Below are 20,215 nucleotides of genomic sequence, written 5' to 3' on the forward strand. Positions count from 1 at the left end.
AACAGTAAATTTATCCTCCGTGCCAACAAGGCCAAGGAAATAATCATTGACTTTAGAAAGGGGAGGTTTTCATTGGCAGGTCGGTGAAGGAGAGAGTTGGTAGCCCCAAATTTGGGATTGTTAATATCACAGATGACTTGTTCAGGGCACAGCACACAGATGTAATCATGAAGAAGGTGTGTCAGAGTCAAATTTAAAGAGATTTGGCATGCCATTTGCTGCAGATGTACTGTTGAAAGTATCCCGACAGGCCGCATCATGGCCTGGTATGCAATTCCAACGCACAGGAATGCAAGAGGCTGCAGAGAATGGTGGGCCCAGCCCATCACAGGCACAGCCCCTCCCCACTGTTGAAATGATCTACATGAGGTATTGCCTCAAAAAGGTGGCATCTCTCATCAAGGATCCCCGCAATCCAGTCGAATGCCTCCTCGCTGCCACCATCAGGCAGGAGGTACAGAAGCCTGAAGTTGCACACCACCAGGTTCAGGAACAGCTACTTTCCTATACCTATCAGGTTCTTAAACCAACCTGCACAGCCCTAATCCAACCGACAATGGAACACTAAGGTCCATTTTTCACACTACTATTGCACTTGTTTTCGTGCTATCTTGCTGAATGTAATGTTTATTTTTATGTTTAAATTATGCTTTTGTGTGTTTATCTGAGTCTATGTGATGGTGCTGCAAACAGGATTTCCATTGTACCTGTATCTTGCTGTACTTGTGCATTTGAAAATAAGCTCAACTTCGCTTGGGTCAAATAGAATTCCCAAAACACTGTAGTTCAGCCAGTTTGTGGCCAGAAAGACAAAGAAAACAATAGCCAAATTGAAATCAGGACTCTATTAACTGAATAGGTATGCTGTCTGAAATTGGCAATCTTACCAGCATAAGCTGTGACCAGCATTGTGATGGCTATAATATTCCCCTGTAATCTGCATATTTCTAAAGACTGGATCCAGAACAAGCAGTAGAATAAGCGAGTTCAGTATTCTGATAAACTCAAGGAATCGTGGGATTTGTCAAAGGTCATTCGGCACAAAAAAAGCGAACGCTGCATAAACTGTGTATAAATTGTTAACTATGCTACCAATGAATGAATCTAGAAATCTGTCAACTCAATAGCTTCCTTTCCTGTTCTGCTGTTCGCACACTACTTACACAGTCCTAGTTCTAGTTCAGTTCATTAATCTGCAATTATGAGATATTCAAAAAGTTAAAGAAGATACTATTTTCATTTAATCTTTAATGTGTTTGCTACTGGAATAAGAAAATATTACTTGTGTTTGAAACATTTTCTTATCTTTATTCATAATTTATGTGTAAAAATATATTTAATCTGAGGCAGGCAGCGACTGTACCAGTGTGATGTGGGCTGATGCTTTACCTACAAGCGGTGTGAATGTACCGTTAAGGCAGGGGTCGGCAACCTATGCCCGGATCCAGCCCGTAACCCAAAATCATCCGGCCCGCAGGCTTATTTTTTTAATGACTAGAATGTTGTTCTTGTCTTCAGTGGGACTTTGCTCAGAGTTGTCCCAGTGCTCGGGCAATGCAGCTTTCCGGGACGGTTTTGACTAGGATGGTTTTACATTGTGATGTTCACTGTGCCTGAGTTATTGATCAGAGTGAACACCCACTCCTGTGGACACGTCTCACTGTGGAGTCTGTCACAGACGGATTACACCGCCTGTTGGCCAATAATAATAGGATCGATCTCCTGAACCAGTGGCCACGGATCTACCGGCGTGTGTTCTTTCCGAACTGAACTCACTGTGGATTGAATCCATTAACAGAGCCACTCTGCTGCTGGATTCTAAGTTGTCCCTGCCTTGCCACTGGAACCCTCCTCGTCCCCATCAGATGCCGAGTTCCCAGAGCCCTGATTAAACTCAGCCGGTCACGGTTAAGTCTGTGAAACCGGCCCCATCAGAGACTGCGGGTAGGATTAACGAAAGAAAGGACCATTCTGCCTATTGTAGCGGGTTGCGGGTGTTGTAGCGGGTGTTCGTGAGGAGTGTGAGAGAGAGAGAGTGGAGGAGTGTGGGGTGAGATTTAATTTCCAGCGGCATGTAAATGATGGACCCACAAGGGTTGACTGACACCGCAATGGCGGTAGCGAGAGCAAGATACTGTTTCAACAGTTTGTTTATTTTCAGCTGAGTTAAAAAAATCACCGCACTTACTGCTGATGTCCTACATACTGCCATTGATAAAGTTACATTACTACACTGCAAGTAGTGAACGAAGCCGAATATATCATAAAAAACTGTAAACGTTCGTTTGCTGAAGTTCTTACCAGTCACACCAATAACTGCAATGAGCGTATAACTGTTATACCAGTGTCTCAAACTAACTGCTATGTTCAATAGACATAATATTACTTAAACAGTTATACGCTCATTGCAGTTATACATAAAGCAATAAAACACCAAAGCATAATGCAATAAATCCAACAAAATCATCGTAGTTTTGTACAAATGAAACATAAATACACCTATTTAATAGTTTGAAAGCAGTATTTTCTTACCTCGAAGAAGCAAAACTGGAAAATACGGATGAAACGCAGGTCTGTATACACGCAGCAGCTGAGCTGGCGAGAATGTTTATCGCGAATGCGCATTGGGCATGCACAGTTGAAATACCGAACTCGCTTATTGATGGCTCCGGGCTAAAATCTACAGCAGAGACCAATAGTGATCTCCATTTTTACTCTATACCAGTCAACCAAGATTATATGCAGTCAACAAAATACTGGTCATACCTTACCTCACTCATATGCTGGTATATCATCCAATTTCAGAGAATATTACCTGCCAAGTTACAATTGTCCAATTTTTAATTAGACCTGTCAGAAATTGTTCACATGGAAAATGTACAATTAATTTATAAACCGAATATATAAAATATATCAACTCAATTCTTCCACAATTATTTGACTGTTGAAATCTTTAATAAAAAGATGCAGGTATTTTTGCACAAATAATACTAAAATTTAAGACATTTGGACAGGTACATGGATTGGAAAGGTTTAGAGGGATATGGGCCAAACACGGGGATGTGAGACGAGTGTAGATGGGGCGGCTTGTTTGACATGGACAAGTTGATACCGAAGGGCCTGTTTCCATGCTATATGACTAAACCAGATACACATGGTGATATTAGTTGCCATGGCATGCAAATATGAATAGCTCGCTGCCACAGGTTTAATCCACCCAATGACTGTATACTCCCAATGTCAAAGTGCTGACGGAGCTGCTGAGCAGTTAATTATAACACAAACTCTGTCATAGTTATTTGTCTTGAGTTCGTAATTTATTTTTATAAGCTATTTTTCGTTACATTTCATGGCAGCTCAACCACAGCAAGACTGAGCAAGCATTTACCACAGTTCGATGTGTACTATGTAAACCATGGTGAACTAAAGTTATTTTGGGAATGTATGATTAGCTGCGTCTTATCTGCACATAGTCCATTTGATACTCTGCAACAGCTGTGTGTTAGTGCGTGCAACTGTCATTATTACTCCACTGTAAAAAGTTGTGTGAAACAGGAAGCAATTGTGTGGCTGTTGAATGGAGACCCATATACTGTATGTCATATTGATGAACAATTTTCAACTATTGAATGACAGAAAAAACATTGCAAATTGTGGAGTAAAATATGGCTCATCTTCACTGTGCTGACAAGGTATTTAACTCCTTTAGTTGGGAAATATGTCCAATCTGAGCTATTACTTGAATTTAAGATGTAGAGTATTCCACTAGATTCATGTACATCTTTGAAGATTTATGTAGTTCTTCCTGATCTTTTGTGTCCGCTTAGTTGGCAGCAAACAATGTTGTGCAGCAACAGGGTTACTGGTAGCTTTAAACTATTGCCAGGTTCAGGGCTGAATTTGCCACTTTGGCACTCATAGAGTCATACCGTGTGGAAATAAACCCTTCAGCCCAAATTGCCCAAGTCAACAACAAATGCCATCTACATTAGTCCCACCTGCCTGGGTTTGGCCCACATCTCTCCAATCCTATCCTATCCATGGACCTGTCTAAATGTTTGTTAAATGTTGAGATAATACCTGCTTCCCCTCTGGCAGTTTTTTACATATTCCTTCCATCCTTTGTGTAAAAAAAAAGTTGCCCCTCAGGTTAAATCACCCCTCACCTTAAACCAATTTTGGAATCTGTTTGCCTACACTCCTTGAATCGCATGTTCTTTTACCTTCTGGACCAGCCAACCATGTTGGACATTGTTCAAAACTGTACCACAGTGCAAGTATACCACATTTTCTCCATTATCTCAAAAAATTCAGTCAGATTTGTGAACATAAACCCTATTGCCTAGAATCTTTTCCAACAACTGATGTAAGATTCACTGGCCTGTAGTTTGCTGCTTTATCACAACTGCTCTTTTTGAATAAGGAAAAAACGTGAATGATCCTCCAGCTCTCTAATATCTCACCCATGGCTAACGTAGAAGCAAAGTTCAATTAGAATCCCAGTTATCTTCTCCTTGCTTCCCATAGCATCCTAGGATAGATCCCGTTAGGTCCTGGGGATTTATCCACCTCAGCGTGTGCCAATATCTCTCACACTCCCTCCTTGTTGCCGCTGTAATATGTCTTATAATTTAAATATGAACAAATTATTATATATGTATATGTGTAGAATTTGAAGCTTTTGAGCTATAAAATTCCATCAAAATGGTCTGGATGTCATCATCATATGCTTGCAGTTAACAAAGTTTTCTTTAAAATATATTTAATTTGAAACTCTAAAACTGCAGTAGCTTGCAATACAACAGGTAATCCAGAACGTGCAATGATGCAAGTCAACCCTGTAATCAATCCCCTGTGTTTATATTGCAGATAGCCTTTACTCTTCTTCATGGAAGACTGATTTGGAAAATTGAAAATTTATATCTAAGAATTCATTCCTGTTTGGCAGTACTAAATGTTGCATACATTGGGTGTTAACTCATTGCACTCTACCACCAAAACATAATGTTACCAAACTGGGGTGCATTTCTAAGCAATCGTGTTCCCTATATTTGTAGAAAATAATCTTTCCATTTTTGAAATTATATCATTGGTACCTCTGAAATACAAAAGACAAAGGATAATATAAATGCTGTCGTTTAAATATTAAATCCATGAATTGATTTTCACTGTAACAAACAAAGTTGTCCCAGGACGTATGTGGCACATCAAATAATTTAATGCACTGAATTGAATCAAACTATTTTCAATGCCAAAGAAATTGCAACAACGGTTTGGGAGTTGCACTAAAAGTAGGTCCTCGATCTGATTGTGTGTGAAGGGCAGACATTGAAAACATTTGCAATGTTCATTAACTGTACAGAATCCAAGCACAAGGGAATAATTGTGTCGCAGTTTGAATATTTGCATTAAATTTAGCTGCAAATTACCTGTAAATGACTGACAGTATTTGTCAAGCAGTGATCACGTGTGGATTTTATTGGGATGAATGATATGATACCATATTTTCTTTCCATCTCTGCAGGATATTTGTGAAGATATTTCTGATCATGTGGAGCTCATCCACGCCCTGCTAGAGACAGAAATATCATTGAAGCTTCTCTCTTATTCAGTCAATATTCTGGTGGACATCCATACTGTTCAACTTCTGTGGCATCAGCTACGTGTTTCAGTTCTTGTGCTCCGTGAAAGAATCCTACAGGGTCTTCAGGATTCCAACGGAAACTATACCAGGCAGACCGACATTCTTCAGGCTTTCAGCGAAGACAGAAAAGAGGTATTTTGTAAGCTCTAATTTATTTTACACTGGCGTCAGCCTTACTAAGAATACTTTATCTACAGTATATGGAAGAGGCAAGGACCAAGGTTTTTCAATCCTCCTTGCAGTTGGTTCACCATGTAGATACTTGGTGTGGGGGTAGATTGAGGACTATGATGAAACAAGCAGTAATAAACTGTAAGTAATAATCCACATCAAACCATGTCAGCTCTATAGGATTTTAGGCTGTATTTGAACGTGTGTACAGTTCTGGTTGCCCCATTAACAAGAAGGATGTGGAGGATTAGGAAAGGGTTCAGATGAGGTTTACTAGAATTAAGCCAAGAATAGGGGGTATTAACAACAGGAAGCGGTTGGACAAACTTGAATTGAACTCCAGAGGTTGCAGGGAGACCTGATAGAAGTATTTAGAATAATGAGAGGCACAGATAATGTTGGCAGTCAGAACTTATTTTCCAGGATGGAAATAATAAATACTAAAGGGCATAGCTTCAGGGTAAATGGGGCAAAGTTTAAAGGAGATGTCCGAGGCATGCTGTTTGCAAAGAGTGTTATAAGTACCTGGAATGTGCTGTGGTGGTGGATGCAGATACGATAGTGGCATCTAAGAGACTTTTGGATAAGCGTGTGGATATGCAGGGAATACAATACAATATTTATTACATGTCATTTGAACCTCAGTGAGGCTCAAACGAAACTCCGTTTCCACAGCCATACAAACAAAGACAATTTCCTACAGACATACACACAATTCAATTTACAGAAACACCCATCACAGTGAGCCCACTGTGATGGAAGACAAAGTATTTTCTCTCCCGTGCTCTCCATTTCTCTCCCAATGTCGAAGCCCCAGGCGGGCGATGATAAGTCCCACGGCCATTATAGGCCGCGCCGGGCGATGTACGGCCCCGCTCCCGGTCTAAATGTCACAAAGTTGGAGCCCCCCGGCGGGCGCTGGAATGTCCCACGGCCATTAAGCCACGCCGGGCTATGTACGGCCCCGCTCCGGGTCGTTCCAACCCCGCGACACGGGCTGGAGAAGTTGCGTTGCGGGAGCTCCGGAAAGCGGTTTCCACCCGGACCCGCGAGCTCCCGATGTCCCGACAGTCCACAGAAGCTGCGTTGCTGGGGCCTCCGAGCTCCAGAGTCGGGCCGTAGCAGCGAGTCACCACCGCTCCCCACGCTCCGATGCCGGCCAGCCCCGCGATGGTAGGTTCGCAGCTCCGTGACTGGAGCCCCCAGGTCGTTCAGGCTGGAGGCCGCTCCACGGTGCTAGGCCCCAATGACAACGGAGACCCGACAGGGAAAAGGTCGGGTCTCCCGTTCAGGGAAGAGATTTTTTTTAAGTTCCCCCCCCCCCCCGCCCCCACATATACACAGTTAAAAACACGATTAAAAAACACAAACAACTACATTTAATTAGACAATTAGCTGGAATGGAGGGATATGGATTATATGCAGACTTAAGGGTTGATCTTGGCAGCATATTGTGTGCAGACATTGTGGGTCAAAGGGCTGTGCTGTACTGTTCCATGTTCTATGCATTAAGAAAATGATATTGGATACACCATTTATTGTATTGAAAACATTGACCAGTCTTTAGGAGATTTATGGTCCTAGGAGGAAGATTTAAATCCTTTTTCCCAGCACACATCTAACGTTTCAAATAGAAAACTCAAATGTTGGGATAATTAACACATCCCAAATTAATTATCAAAACATGAGACAGGTTGCACAAGACACGAGTGACCTGTCCCAGTGAAGATAAAGGTGTAAATTATTCCAAGTGACTAGTTAGATTCATACAGCACGAAAATAGGCTCCATCGCCCAACTCGCCTATGCCAACCAAGATGGCCCATCTAAGCTAGTCCCATTTGCCTATATTTGGCCCTTATCCCTCTAAACCTCCTGTCCAAGTGTATTTTAAATGCTGTTATAGAACCTGCCTCAATACCCTCACTGCCATATTGTTCCAAATAACCATCACCTTCTGAGTGAAAAAACTCACAGCCCAGGTTCCAATCTTGCTTCCCTTATCTTAAACATCCCCTGGCTCTTGATTCCTCTACCCTAGGTAAAAGACTGAGCATTCATCCTATCTATTCCCCTCGTGATTTTACGCACCTCTATAACATCACTCCTCAGCCTCCTGTGCTCAAGCAACAAAGACCCAGCCTATCTAACCTTTCCTGTAGCTCAGGGCCACAAGTCCTCGCAACATCCCTGTAAATTCTCCCTGCACTCTTTCCAACATAATGTCATACTACTTCAGTTTCCTGAGAGATGTTAGTGCTGCACTCATACGGGCAAGTGGAGAGTATTCTGTCGTGTTCTTGATTACTGCCGAGTGGCTAGGGATTCAGGAACTGAGTCATTCACAGTTGGGTATTCAGCCCCTGGCCTACTCTTATAGCCACTATATTATTGTGAATGGTGCAGAATATTGATAGTGCAGGACGACAATAATACTGCTGAGGGTGGGGGATTTGCAGTGATTTTTCATAAGATTCTGTTGACTTGTTTTGATAGTGACATATTTTCTTTGTTGGAGAATGTTGGAAATGTTTGTCAGGAAATGTAAGCAGATCAGATAATATTGACCAGATACACAAGATAACAGATCGGATGTTCATGCCATTGAACTGTAGCACCTAAGCTGCTCAAGCAGAATATGGGATGCTGTTCCTACAGTTTGCATGTGGCCTCACTCTGGTGTATTAACAGATCAGATAACACCTTGATCAACGGATACAGTAGATGACATTAGAGGAGGTGCAAGTGAACCTCTGCCCAACAATATGCACCTTGCCTGGGGGCGACCTGATCTCCTGGTTGCCAAACACTTTAATTCCCCTTCCCAATCCTACACCTTTCTGTTCTGGGCCTTCTCCATTGTCAGAGTGAGACCAAACACAAATTGGAGGAACAGCACCTCATGTTTCGCTTGGGTAGCTTACAATCCAGTGGCATGAAATGATTTCTCTAACTTCAAGTAACCCATGCATCCCCTCTCTCTCGGTCCCTCCCCAACCCAAGTCATTGTACGAGCTTCAAAGCCGTCTTGTTGAGTCTCGTTGTCTGTAGTTTGTTTTCACCTAGGCCACAGAAAACAGTGGGCTGTTCCCTTTATCATCGTTACTATTTTACATATCTTTCATTCATTTGTTCTACGTCTCTCTATATCACCGTCTACATCTCTCCTTTCCCTTTCCCCTGACTCTCATTCTGAAGATGGGTCTCGACCCGAAAACGCCTTTTCTCCAGAGATGTTGTCTGACCTGCTGAGTTACTCTAGCATTTTGTGCCAATCTTCAGTTTAAAACCTGCATCTACAGTTCCTTCCTGCACCCAACTCTTATGTTCTATACTGTGACTGATAAGAGAAGGGATTCCAAGTGATTTTGTTCTTAACTTTTTGTTTGCACGGCATCTGTGAATACGCAAGTTCTCTCAGCTCCTCTAACCCTTCAGTATGCTATAATATATTATAACCTCTTTTTTTGTTTTGTTTCCCAAATATATTAGCCCTTCCTTCTCTAGATTGAAATCTATTTGCCACTTTTCTGCCCAACTGACCAGCCCATCATAGAAACATAGAAACATAGAAATTAGGTGCAGGAGTAGGCCATTCGGCCCTTCGAGCCTGCACCGCCATTCAATATGATCATGGCTGATCATCTAACTCAGTATCCCGTACCTGCCTTCTCTCCATACCCTCTGATCCCCTTAGCCACAAGGACCATCAATATCTTCCTGAGGTCTGAAGCTTTCTTTCTCGATTTTTTCACCATCTCATCATCATGACCCTTGCATTTAAGTCTAAATCATTAATATTTTCATCCATGTGCAAGACTCAGCACTGAAAAATTGATGTTTTTTTCAGAGGCATAAATGAGCAAGGAATCAATTCTAGCAAAACATCACATTGTGACCTGTCTTGAATTAAATACAATATTTCTGTATTACTCACTCCCCCCAGGATTTCAGAAAGTTTTAAATTCAATTCAGATGATTAGCCAAATCCTTGAGGAAATCTTTATTATGCTTAGGCCTCAGTCTGGATACGGTTCCAGTCATCACATAGTGGGACAGTTGTGATTGCAACAGAGAAGGTGTGAAGGCAATTTTTCAGGATGTTACCTGAACTGGATTTTTATGGAGATTTAGGTGGGAACTATCTACTTTTTGTTGGTGATTTAAGTAGAATGTTTTTTTATTTTCAAGGCATGATGAAATAATGAATAGTATGACTCTCCAAAAAGTTGAATCACATTCAAAGACTCAGTTTTCTGAAGATTATCTGTTGGTTAAGTGCCATTCTGTACAAGTGGTGACACATAATATCTCCAATGATTTTCTTAATCATTTTGTCAATTAAAGATGTCACGCTAATGGGTCTCAACTCCATGAAACATTCTTTTCATAGATATTTTTACTGTTTCTGCCATGGAATAATAGTTTTACATATTTTGTGATGATATATGTAGAAATTAGAATAAAGAATTAAAGACAATAATTTATCACCACTACAGTAATGATTCTTAAACCCTTAATAAAAAGCGAAAAATGAAAGGCATTCTGAATTTTAAAACAGACATGTAAGCTTCCTTTTATTATTGTACTATGAGTCTTGCATGGTGCTAAAATGGGACATTGCTGTTCATTATAAACATTGACATCAAATTAGTGATGTTAAATGTGTTGTATATACAGTATATATTTACATATATATTGAAATCAATTTACTCAAAACATTTTTTAAAAGCTTGAAAAAATATGTAACTAAAGAACACAAAATGTGCTTGCTTTATTGCAAGTTCCTTAATCTTTGTATAATTACTGTTTGCAGTGGGATTGAAGAGTGTGTGATTAAGATTGCAGAAGTTTTATTTAGTTTAGTTTAGAGATACAGTGCGGAAACAGGCCCTTCGGCCCACCGAGTCCGCACTGACCAGCAATCCCCGCACATTAACATTATCCAATACACACTAGGGACAATTTACACATACAAAAAGCCAATTAACCTACATACCTGTACGTCTTTGGTGTGTGGGAGAAAACCGAAGATCTCGGAGAAAACCCACGCAGTCACAGGGAGAACGTACAAGCTCCGTACAGACAGCACCCGTAGTTGGGATTGAACCCGGGTCTGGTGCTGTAAGGCAGCAACTCTACCGCTGTGCCACCGTGGCTGCCCTAGCTTTGTATCTAACTGAGTTTTTCAATAAAACAATCCTGCTTTTATTTCACAGCAGAGAATATCCTGCTTATGTAGCACTGGTTATTTTAAAAGATGGAGAAAGATACTTCAGTTGCGAATCATTCTGGTGAAAAAATTCCATGCTCCCGAGCCAGGTGGAGCCATGGTGATTTGAACCACTGGGACCCAATCAACCACTTCCTAGCTCCTTCACATTGCTTCTAAGCGCCTAGAATCTGCATGACATTTTTATTCTTAACTAGACCAAGTGCAGACCCGTTGGGTCTGTTCCCCCAACGTGCGGTTGTGGGGGGGGAGGCGGCATGCAGCATCACACACACTAACTATCCCCCCCCCCCCCCCCCCCCCCCCCCCTGCACTCACGCTAATTACCCCCCTTGATATAATATTAATATTATTAATTTGCTCCTTTTACCCCATAACCACCGTATCTACTGACGCATAGCCCCCAACTTGCAGTCACATCTAGGGGGGGGGGGGGGCGGGGGACGAGAGTGAGGGCAGAGAGAGAAGGGGCAGAGACAGAGAGAGAGACAGAAACACAGAGAGAGGGGCAAGAGGGAGAGGAGGGTGGGGAGGAGGAGAAGAGGAAGGGTGGGTGGGTGGGGGGGGGAGGAGAGAGAGAGAGGGTGAGAGTGAGGGGGAGAGAGAGGGGGTGCTGAGAGGGGGGGTGAGGGGGAGAGGTGGGGAGCAGGGAGGGGGGAGGGGATGAGGGAAGAGGGGTAGGGGGTCGTGGAGGGAGGGTGGGGTAGGGGATGGAGGGGAGGAGGGAGGGAGGAGAGGGGGGGAGAGGGGAGAGTGGGGAGGGGAGAGGGGGAGGGGGAGAGCACGGGGGAGGGGGGAGGGGAGAGTTGAGAGGGGGAGGGGGAGTAGAAGAGGGGAGGAGGGTAGAGAGGGGGAGGCAGGAGGGGGGAGAGAGGTGAGGGGACGGGGACGGGGAGAGGTGGGAGCAGGGAGGGGGAGGGAGGGTGGAGGGAAGGGGGTAGGGGTGTGTGGAGGGGAGGGGAGTTTAGGGGAGGGACGGTGGAGGAGAGGATGGAGTGGAGGAGGGGGAGAAAAAGAGGGGAGAGAGAGAGAGGGGGAGAGGGGGGCGAGAGAGAGGAGAGAGAGAGGGGGGAGAGAGGAGAGGGGAGAGGGGAGAGGGAGGGAGCGGGAGAGAGAGAGGGGAGAGAGGATGAGGGGAGAGAGGAGAGGGGGGAGAGGGGGGAGAGAGAGAAGGAGGAGAGATGGGGGGAGGAGAGATGGGGGAGAGGAGATGGGGGAGAGGAGATGGGGAGAGGAGATGGGGGAGAGGAGAGGGAGGGGAGAGGGGGAGGAGAGGGGAGGAGAGGGGGGTAGGAGAGAGGGGGAGGGGAGAGGAGAGAGAGCGGAGGAGAGATGGGGGAGAGGAGTGGGGGGAGAGGAGAGGGGATGGGAGAGAGGGGAGGGAGAGAGAGGGGGGAGAGGGGGAGAGGGAGGAGGGGGGAGAGGGGGGGAGAAGAGAGGGTGGAGGGGGAGAGTGGGGGGAGGAGTGGAGAGAGGGGGGGGAGGGCGAGGGAGGGGGGGAGGAGGGGGGTGAGGGGGGGGGTGAGGGAGGGGGGGAGAGTGGGGGAGGGGAGGGAGGGAGGGGAGAGGGTGGTGGGGAGAGGGAGGGTAGAGGGGGAAGGGGGGGAGGGATAGAGGGGGGAGAGGGGAGAAGAGGAGAGGGGGAGAGGGGGGGGGGGAGAGGGGAGGGGGGGGGGGGGAGGGGGGAGAGAGGGGGGGGGAGAGGAGGGGGGGGGGAGAGGGGGGGGAGAGAGGGGGGGGGAGAGGGGGAGGGGGGAGGAAGAGGGGGGGGGAGAGGAGAGGAGGGGAGAGAGAGAGTGCCTTTTTATTTCAACCCAAACAACCATTTGCAAGCAGTGCTTTTTTACTTTAACCATATTTTCATTTTCAAACCACATTAAGGGTACTTACTCATAGTTGTGTGGACATTTGTTCAGTTTTATTCACAGCTCAGAGAAACGTGACCCTCTGCCTTCCTCCAGCTTGCAGACTAATTGAGGCACACCACTTCCTGGTTTTATAGTCCCTCCCCCCTGCCGCCAGCAGGGGCAGCAGAGAGAATGGGGAATTTTGTAAAATCATTAATATCTCTGTCATATTTCATCGACGGGAAAAATCCTCGGCACACATACGGCGGAGGGGGGCTCTGAGCGAGGTGGCCAAAAATGACGGCCGTAGGTGGCGGCGTTCTCTCGGAAATCGCAGCACAGATCGCCAAAACCGGTCAAGAACAGAGTTTTAGTAATATAGATAATTCTTGTCTGCAGTATTTCTGTGACAAGGCCAGCATTTATTTTCCATCTCTAAATGCAATTGAGAAGTTAGTCGTGAGGCAATAAAATCAAGCTAAGGAATCAACTTTGGTTTCAATGGGGAGCACAGAAAGGTAAGTGGGGAGTAGTACAACCATACCTAAAAGTGAGATACCAACCAAGTGTAGTTGCAACACAGGACACCATGTGTACTGATCAATAAGTGTGGACAGAGCTGTTCATCAGTTTGAGTCTCTGCAGTCCAGTCACATCTAGTCATAAACGGCCAATGAGACGTGGAGACACTGAAAATCCAATTTATGTTTAGCCTCACTCTGACAATGGAGTAGGCATTGTCCTTCCCATTCCCACACTGACCTTTCTGTCCTGGGCCTCCTCCATTGTCAGAGTGAGGCCAAACACAAATTGAAGGAACAACACCTCATATTTCACGTGGACAGCTTCCAACCCAGCAGTATGAGTATTAATTTATTTAACTTCAAGTAATCCTTGCATCCCCTCCCTTTCTATCCCTCCCCCACCCTATTTTTCATATTAGTTTCACAGCCGTCTTGCTGAGTTTCAGATTTTTAACAGTATTACTTGTTATCACCTTCCCCACAGCCAACAATGGACCATTGTGAGCTCTTCCTTTCCTTGATCATTGTTGCTTTTTGCATATCTTTCATTTATTTGTTCTATGTACCTTCTATATCTCTCATTTCCCTCTCCCTGGCTCTCAATCTAAAGAACGGTCTCGACCCAAAACGTCACCTTTTCCTTTTCTCCAGAGATGCTGCCTGACCGCTGAGTTACTCCAGCTTTTTGTGTCTATCATCGATGTAAACCAGCATCTGCAGTTCTTTCCTACCCATTTTGTCTTGCTCACTGATGTCGTTTTTAGGTTTCATCAGAAAATCATAGTTATGCAGAACGGAAACAGGTCCTTCATCCAAACTGGTTCATACCATTCAAGAAGGCCCATCACAGCTAATCTAATTTGCCTGTGTATGGCAAAGAGGCTGCCTGTGTTTTTGCATAGAGGATTTGACCTCCCCTAAGCAGGACATTACAGCTGCGAGATACCGGGTCTTATTTACCATCAAGGGGCAATTTTAGTCAGCATCATTAATTGAATTGTGACCAGGACTTGGTGAAATGTCTCTTATATTCTCAGGATATTGAGGTGATGAATGTTTCACACTTTTTTCCTCATATTCCTAAGTGGATGTGGTGTAACTGAAAATGTAATTGTAACAAAGTTTAGATACATCTTTGTGATTTGTGGTTGAGTGGCTAAACATCAAATTTTTAATCACTATTCATATGCTTTGTGGTCATATGCTTTGTTGTCATCTGCAATGTTTTTGAGGCAAAGAGCTTTCATAATCCCTTTTTTTGGTAGCAATCATACTGCATAATTCATGTGTTTGTTTTACAACGTGCTTTTGTTTTTGCAGACCTGCTTGGACACACTGACTGAAGTTGATGATGCAGGTCAGCTGACTATTAAATGTTCAAAAGACTATTTTTCTTTGGATTGTGGTATTACTGCCTTTGAACTGTCTGACTACAGTCCAAGTGAAGACCTGCCCTGTGACTCAGAGGCCAACATGACATCGAGTTCAAGCTCCAAGTCGACGTCAAAATCTTTTGGGCATTGGAACTCTGATCTGAAAAGAGCCTTTCCAGAGTTGGGTTTACCTTCTGCGCCAAATGAACATTACGTTTCCCATCAAGAGGAAATGAAGGCAAGAGATGAACAACAGCTGACCATTACAGATCACCTGACTTCAATGCAGGATAATAAGGACACAGTCATCTCCAAAATATCAAAAAACCATCCAGCCTCGTCTCAGACTCCACCTGCCGAGTGTGCCACAACCCAAAATGAAATGATTAAGAACTCCAAAATAATTTCTGATAATAATATGGATGATTTAGAGACAAAAAATTGTGCCCAAATGCATACTTCCAGTGCAAATAGCATCTACTGCGAGAACGCAACACCAAAAAGAACAATTACAGATTGTTTCAATTATAATGAGGCGTCCCCTACGCAACCTTCCTTACCTAAAAGAGCTTTGTATCTAGATGAAATTTCTAAGGATGACTTGGAGGTTAGTTGCTGCAGAATTTTACCTTCTGACTTCTCCCACAAAGCAGAAATGAGCAGAAGTACACCCACTCTTCTTGATCATCCAGACAGATCCAAACTTTGGCTGAATTTGTCTTCACCCTACCCAAGCACTTCAATTGCTGCTACCAGTCGCTCATACGATGAATTAAACAAAAAGGTCAGCACTGACAATGGATACCTGAGTTCACATTCACAATGTAATTTAAGAAAGGCAACTTCAGGCACAGATACAATGCATGTCCAACATCAAACAAAAATTTCTCCCGTTAGTAAATCATGTGATCTTCTTGATTCCACGCAATCTAACAATATATCTTTGCGAAGCCCCAAACAGCACTGCAGCAAACCTTTATCTCAAAACATCAATTCTCCATTGCACAAACAACAGAATTATATTTCTGTTACATCCGAACAAACCTCCCCATATCAAAAGCAACCGGAAGCCACATTTGCAATAAAGAGTTTCCAGCCATGTTGTTCTCCATATACAAAAACTCCAGGTGGAGAAAATAATAATAGTTCCAAACCGTTTAATTCAGATACATCGAATGATAAGTACAAGGAAAGTAATAAATCTGTGTCCTCTGGGTGTCAGAATCAGTTGTCTGGTAGTAAATATAAAAATAAGTTACCCACCAGACATGGTTTGGAAGCAGCTTCACAGCTTCCTATTCAAACTTCAGATAATGTGGCCAGGGTAGATTCTGCATGTTGTAGCTCCACTGCATCTTTGCCACAACAGGAAACATGGACAGAGAATAGCGAAAACAAAAGTCAAACTGCTGAAAATGATAAAGTTGACACTTGGTTTGGATTAAATGAGTATCTGGCTCTTCCATCCCATCTGAAGGAAACTGAAGTGTTGGCTTTAAAGCTGGAGAATTTGACAAAGCTGTTGTCACAGACACCTGAAGGTGAAGCACTTCAGAATATTGATGACTGGGAGCTTTCAGAAGCAAATTCAGTCACTGAGGTAAATCCATCAATTCTCAATGGAAGGGAGAACAGAAAATGGATCACAGAAAATGAAACTATTTCTACAACGTCTTCAAGTGATATAGCATCCTCCCTGGAGGACAGCATTGAATCAGGTCCACTCAGCGACATCCTGTCAGATGATGAATTATCAGTAGCAGAAACAAATGGCAAACACCGGACGATATGCCAACTCTCACACCACTGGTTAACACAGGTGCCAAAAAATGCCTTGAATGGTGCTTCTTCCAAAACAAGTCTTGTTCAACAGCTACGGGAAGATATTCAGCAGAAACAGAATAACAGCTTTGTCTGGGGAAAGATCGAGGTAAGGCAATAATTTTTCATCCTATTGTAATTTTGGATCCAGAGTTAGGCTTCTCACATTTAGCACCTTTGTTGACTTTTTCTCGTTAACTTATATGGTGAATAAGTATTGCTGATGGAAAATTATTTGTATATTTCAATCTCTTCATCTGCATCAAAAACCATTTCTGGAAAGCTCTTCTTTTGCTCACAGTAAATCGTAGCTGTTTTTGGGCAAGATGCTGATTTTGCTTTTCAGAATGTCAAGACCAACAGATATGAGGATTTTTATGATAAGATATAAGGAGTATGTTACCACCTTAATTTCTGGTTTGTACTTTGAAGGATCTCTAAGATACCTATAACACCTATATGTACAGAACTTTATATTATAGTTGTATAATATAATATAATATAATATTGTATATTATATTATATATAAGTACATCAAATCTTTTGGGATATAATATATTATATTACACTCCAAACATTGACTGGAATGTCCCAGTAAAGAAGGTTTTGACAGGGCGGAATTTGTCAAATGTGTTCAGGAAAGTTTCCTCCGACAATATGTTGAAGGCCCACATGGGAGAGGGCAATGCTTGAGCTAGTCATGGGAAATTGGGAGGGGCAAGTGGATGATGTGTTTATGGAGTAGTCTTTTGAGACCAGTGACCACTGCTCTATTAGGTTTAAGATAGTTATGGATAGAGTTAAAATTCTAAATTGAGACAAGGCCTCGCAGCGGACGCCTTCATGAATTGCCAGGGCCACAGTGCCTACCCAGAAAGATCGGCGGTCGGCGGGACCTTGCCCAAAGGTTCAGCGGTCGACGGGACCGGGAACCCGCTCTAAGGCATGTCAGATGGCATAACTGGAGGGGACCTGGAGACGTCGGATGTGAGGAACGTGGACTAGTAGGAGGATAATGCCTCCAGCACCTTCAAATTTCAAAGCCGGCTGCAGGAGGTACCCCCGGGACACAAACATGACCAGACGGGCCGACCAGACTGGACTTTGCCAAAAATGGCGGCACACGCATGTGTAATTAATGCAAAATGAATTTCACTGTGCAGTTGCATATGTGTTAAATAAAGCACCATTGACTATTGACTATTAAAGGCCATCATTGAAGGTATCAGTAAGGAACTCACTCAAGTTGATTGGAGCAAGTTTGTTGAAGGAAAAGGAACATCAGGAAGGTAGGTAGAGCATTTTTGTCTACCTTCGATTTTCTAGCATCTGCAGTTCCTTCTTAAACACCAGGAGAGTAGGATGTTTTTAAAAGTGTGTTGACAAGAGTCCAGGACATGCATGTTCCTGTTTGAGTGAAGGACAAAGTCGGTGAGCATAAGGAAGTTTGGATGACAAGGGAATTTGAGACTGTGCTCAAGAGTAAGAAGGTGGCATGGGGCAAGTATAACCAGCTGGAATCAAGTGTATCCCTGGAGGAGTTTGGGGAACTGAGGAGCAAGTTAAAAAAGAAAATCAGGAAGGCAAAAAGGGGACAGGGGATGACTGACAGATAACATTAAGGATAATCCCAAAAGATTTTATGTACTTTAGAAGGAAAAGGGTAACCGGAAAGGGACTGGAACCCTCAGGAATCAAAAACTCTGAGTGGAGCCACAGAACTCTGAGTGGAGCCACAGGAGATGTGCAAGTTCCTCAATAAGGATTTGTCTTCTGTTTTTACCGTGGACAAAGACATGAGAACCGAGGAACCTGGGGCAGTCAATGGAATTGTCTTGAGAGCAGTCAGTATTATGGTTGAGGAAGTGCTGAAGTTCCTGACGTGTATGAAGGACAATCAGATATATCTGAGGACACTGTGGGAAGCTGGAGAGGAAATTGTAGGTGCCCTGGCTGGGATTTACGAGTCGTCATTAAATACAGGTGAGGAGCTGGAAGTCTGGAGTGTGCACAAATGTTGTGCCTCTATTCAAGGGCTGCAGGAAATAGCCTGGGAACTACAGGCCAGAGAGCCTAACATCTGTGGTTGAAAAGTTACTGGAGAGTATTCTGACGGATAAGTTAAACATGCTTTTAGATGGATTATGGATGATATGGGCTTGGTTTTGCATGCGGGAGGTCATGTCTCACAAATCTAATAGCCCTGTCCCACGGTGCGAGTCCACCCACAAGTTATCCCGAGTTAAAGAAAAATTAAAACTCGTGGTTTTCTACGAGATTCCAAGTGTATGTTCACGAGTTTAAACGAGTTCCCTCGTGTATGTCTAAGTTTGCCGTTTACTTCTCATTTCTGCGATGTACCAAGTCCCTCTCCCGAGTTACCAAGTTCCTCTCTCGAGTTACTCTTGAGCCAGCAACGACTACCGACGTGTGGAAAAATCATCACATGATAAAAATGATGTCATGCAGTTTTTTTTTACACTATAAAAAGCCTCCCATGTTAAATTTCTTAGGATTACGGAATCAAGGGATATGGGGAGAAAGCAGAAACAGGGTACTGATTTTGGATGATCAGCCATGATCATATTGAATGGCAATGCTGGCTCGAAGGGCCAAATGGCCTACTCCTGCACCTATTTGCTATTTGTTTATACCTTTTAAATGTTTTGACATGCGTTTCAGGATTCCAGCATCTGTCTTTTCCAACATCCCTTTCCCTGTATTTCTCTTGGGCTTTTCCTCTCTTTTCCCAACTCCTATCTCCTTCATCTGCCAGTCCACCTGAGTGTAGATATGAAGTTCTTCTTGGCTGTCTATCTGTATGTGTGGACTTTCCATTAAAAGTCATCCATGATCATTATCTCACAATCCTTCAGGTGTTTTTGCCACTCATTTCTCATAGAATCATGGGTTCAAACAACGGTTGTTTAATTATCAGTTCTGAACCATTGTTGCATTGGGGCACAGTTATTATTGCTTGTTGTAGAAATGCCCAGGGGTACTTTGTCATGAAATCCGTTGTCTTTGCTTCCTGACACCTTGGTTGATTCCCATTTTTCATCCCCAAATGAAGACGACTTTCCTTTCCGTAGGAACATCAGATGCTGGTTTAAACGGAAGATAGATGCAAAAAGCTGGAGTAACTCAGTGGGTCAGGCAGCATCTCTGGAGAAAAGGAATAGGTGGCGCTTTGGGTCGAGACCCTTCTTCAGACTGAGAGTCAGGGGAAAGGGAAACGAGATATAGACGGTGATATAAAGAGATATAGAACAAATGAATGTAAGATATGCAACAATGTAACGATGATAAAGGAACCAGGCCATTGGTAGCCGTGTGTTAGGTGAGAACGAGTTACAGACAATGAGACTCAACAAGATGACTTTGAAGCTGGTACGACTTGGGTGGGGGAGGGATGGAAAAAGAGAGAGGAGATGCAAGGGTTATTAGTGGAATTGTAAAACAAGTATTAATAATTGTATTACGAAATAGGACATACGAGGTGAATTCAGTAGGTCAGGCAGCGTATGGGGAAAGAGGAATAGTCGGGGTTTCGGCTCTTCGGCTTCCTCGTCAAATTGGGAAACTACTGTATAGGAAGGAACT

At 43.5% G+C, this 20,215-nt stretch overlaps 1 protein-coding gene across 4 annotated transcripts in view; it reads left to right on the plus strand.

Moving 5' to 3' along the window:
• The window catches only part of akap6 (A-kinase anchoring protein 6), a 382,452-nt gene that overhangs the window by 100,592 nt on the left and 261,645 nt on the right, over positions 1–20,215 (plus strand). For all 4 annotated transcript variants that reach the window (XM_033027101.1, XM_033027098.1, XM_033027099.1 and 1 more), the window contains 2 exons: positions 5,525–5,776; positions 14,739–16,721. In XM_033027101.1, coding sequence (XP_032882992.1) covers positions 5,525–5,776; positions 14,739–16,721 — 2,235 coding nt within the window. The remainder of the gene's footprint in view (positions 1–5,524; positions 5,777–14,738; positions 16,722–20,215) is intronic.

This window comes from Amblyraja radiata, chromosome 9 (assembly GCF_010909765.2).
Source record: "Amblyraja radiata isolate CabotCenter1 chromosome 9, sAmbRad1.1.pri, whole genome shotgun sequence".
In the NCBI taxonomy this organism is placed as follows: Eukaryota; Metazoa; Chordata; class Chondrichthyes; order Rajiformes; family Rajidae; genus Amblyraja; species Amblyraja radiata.